The sequence below is a fragment of the Glycine soja genome, chromosome 5 (assembly GCF_004193775.1).
Source record: "Glycine soja cultivar W05 chromosome 5, ASM419377v2, whole genome shotgun sequence".
NCBI lineage: Eukaryota > Viridiplantae > Streptophyta > Magnoliopsida > Fabales > Fabaceae > Glycine > Glycine soja.
In genome coordinates this window covers 19,751,608-19,754,135 of record NC_041006.1, presented here as the reverse complement: position 1 = coordinate 19,754,135, position 2,528 = coordinate 19,751,608, and the positions used below count along the sequence as shown (strand labels likewise).

Sequence of the window (2,528 nt, the reverse complement as noted above, 5' to 3'; positions counted from 1 at the left end):
CCACGCAGAAATTAATAACGTACATCCATCCATACATACGTACAGGTGATCGCAGAAAGTTTTGGGGCAAAAGGCAAAGTTTTTCCATTGTTTTAGAAAAAAAGGGGGGAAAGACAAATCAGCACTAAAAAAAATAATGCAATGAAAAGACAAGATAGATAAAGACGGAGAGGAGGGCAAGGGTAAATTAGCGTCATATGGGAAAGGGGAATAGAAGAAGGAAAGAAAAGATAAAGAGAAAATAACAGGCACTGACTTTTTTTTTTTTTATGTACCCTTCTTCAAAGTTAAAAAAGAGAAACAGACACGAATTTTAGGGGGGAATTGCAATTTGCAAAGCACAAAGAAAGCAAAATGAGACTACAATTTTGTTACAGCCTTGTAGGAACCGTTTTCGCTAGTCACCTCCCTCAACGGAATTCACAGAACTAGCTTCTCCGTATAACTATATCATAAACCGTACACAAATAACCATAGAAGAAAAATAATATTTAACTGTACACCAAACAAAGCGTAGTACTACTGTGAAAGACGGAAAATTGAAGTGAAAAATCAAGTACCTAAAGTAAATTAACGTAAGAATAATGTCAGCAAGTGGCATTTTTTTATTAACCGTGTTCTTCTATTGTTCCTTCCTTCCTTCAAGGTTGGTACTCTCACTTTTATGGCTTCAATTTAACCCACTCGTATCGTCCTTCCAATGACACGTCCTTCACAATATCATAATTATACCTGCAGATTTATTAATCAACAATATCATATACTCCATTTTTCAGTTTTAATTTCCCATTTTTTGAAATGGAAATTTGTTATTACTACTACTATTATATTACTTGTCTGAGAAGCGTTTCCGAATATCTTTCTCAGCAGCGGCGAAGAATTCATCGAGCTCCAACTCCGTCGGCATTTTCTGCGGCGGCAAAGATTTGGTTTGGGTGATCTGCTCCTCCGCTGAATCCACCTCTTGCGAAGAAGAATTCGTGATTCGAAGCTCGCTCGTGAGACTCATCTCTCTCCTGAAAGAACACAACAACACAATGTTTTTTTCTGGTTAATTTTCAGAATGTGTAATAATAATGCAGAGATATTTATGATGATGCATATGATATATATATGCGCATAATTGATATACATGCATGTCAGAGAGTTACAGAATTAGTTTTTTTTTTTAACAGAAGGAACAATAATCATGATGATGACTTACACATACCATACGATAAACTCACTCAATCACACCTTTTTAATTGTTTTGAATTCAAACAAAACCGAACCATTAAAGATTTGAAACGATTGTAAGCACTTTCTTTTCTTTTCTTTTCTTTTTTTTGGCCTTTTCCTTTTCCCTTTTTTTGAACTTCAAATTAATTAAAATTTAATTTAAAATTCGAGACCTTATTTGTTGTTGTTGTTCACCGCAGTCGCACGTCGACGTTACAACTCGCGTGCTCTCAACCTGAAAAAAAATGCGTTACATCACAACTACACATTAATGAGAAGCAATTTAAGGAGAGACAAAACGCCAGTTCAATTAATAATTAGTAATTGTTATTATTTATTATTAACATTCACCTCTAGATCTGAGAATTTGATGATTCGGTTTTCATCGTCGACGGATCCGTTGCTGGAGCAGCAAGACGCCGGAGATTCCCCGGAGATTCGTTCCCCCGTCGCCGGCACGGTTGCGTTGCTCAAACTCTTGATTTGAACGAAGTTGTTGTTGATCGAGATTTTTCTTCTCTTCCGTGAACTTGCGGAAGCGGCCATGGCCAATGCAGTTCGAGCTCGTGCCTTAACCTGAGCCATCTCCATTAATATTCTTCTTCTGCGATCTCAATTTTCAGTGTTCAAAAGTGTAGTGTGGTGTTTGTGCGACGAGGAAAACGTGACAAAGAGGTTACAAACTCGAAAAGGTTGAGGTGTTGAGGGTTTTGATAGCGGTGATCACAGGCGCCGAAAGGAGGGCGAATGAGGGAGTGACACGTGGCGGGAAGTGACGGTTGAGGGGGTGTCGGAAACGGAAATTGATGCTGTCACGGTTGGTTGGGGGGAGGGGAAGAATGAGAAAACGAGAATCATGAGGTTAGGAACGAAGAATCCATATATAGAGATTGTTTCGGAGAATTCTGTTTGGGGAGTGAAGATTGGAGAGAGTACTGGCCTCGAGCCAAAATAATTGTGTTTTGAGGGAAACTACAGTTGTATCCTTCCTTTTTATTAAAATTTAGTAATTCATTTTTGCTTTTTTTAAGTTTCTGTATTCGGATATTCATATTTCTTACATGTTTAGTTGTTATTTTCTAATATTCTTTTTGACTTTTTTTTATAACTAAAGGCAAAGAAACAAATAGAGGTAGAAAAAAAAATAGGATTGATGAAAATAGAAAAAAGAAATAGAGAAGAGAAAAAAAAAAGAAATAAGGTGAATTTTTTGGGTTATTTAGTTTGAAAGAATACTCTTTGACAGGCCACTTATAAACAATCCAAAAACTCACATTCAGCTGAAAAAATATTTTTTATTTGTAGACAAT

The 2,528-nt window shown here is 36.6% G+C and overlaps 1 protein-coding gene across 1 annotated transcript; it reads right to left on the bottom strand.

The window, feature by feature from the left end:
* Window positions 1–233: 233 nt before the first annotated feature.
* On the bottom strand, window positions 234–2,247 carry LOC114412389 (cyclin-dependent kinase inhibitor 7-like). The gene is made up of 4 exons (XM_028376248.1): window positions 1,570–2,247; window positions 1,392–1,453; window positions 834–1,016; window positions 234–732 (listed from the first exon to the last, which is right to left on the bottom strand). Exons 1-4 carry the CDS (start codon window positions 1,807–1,809, stop codon window positions 663–665), a joined length of 555 nt encoding a protein of 184 aa, XP_028232049.1. The 5' UTR covers window positions 1,810–2,247; the 3' UTR covers window positions 234–662.
* Window positions 2,248–2,528: the final 281 nt, after the last annotated feature.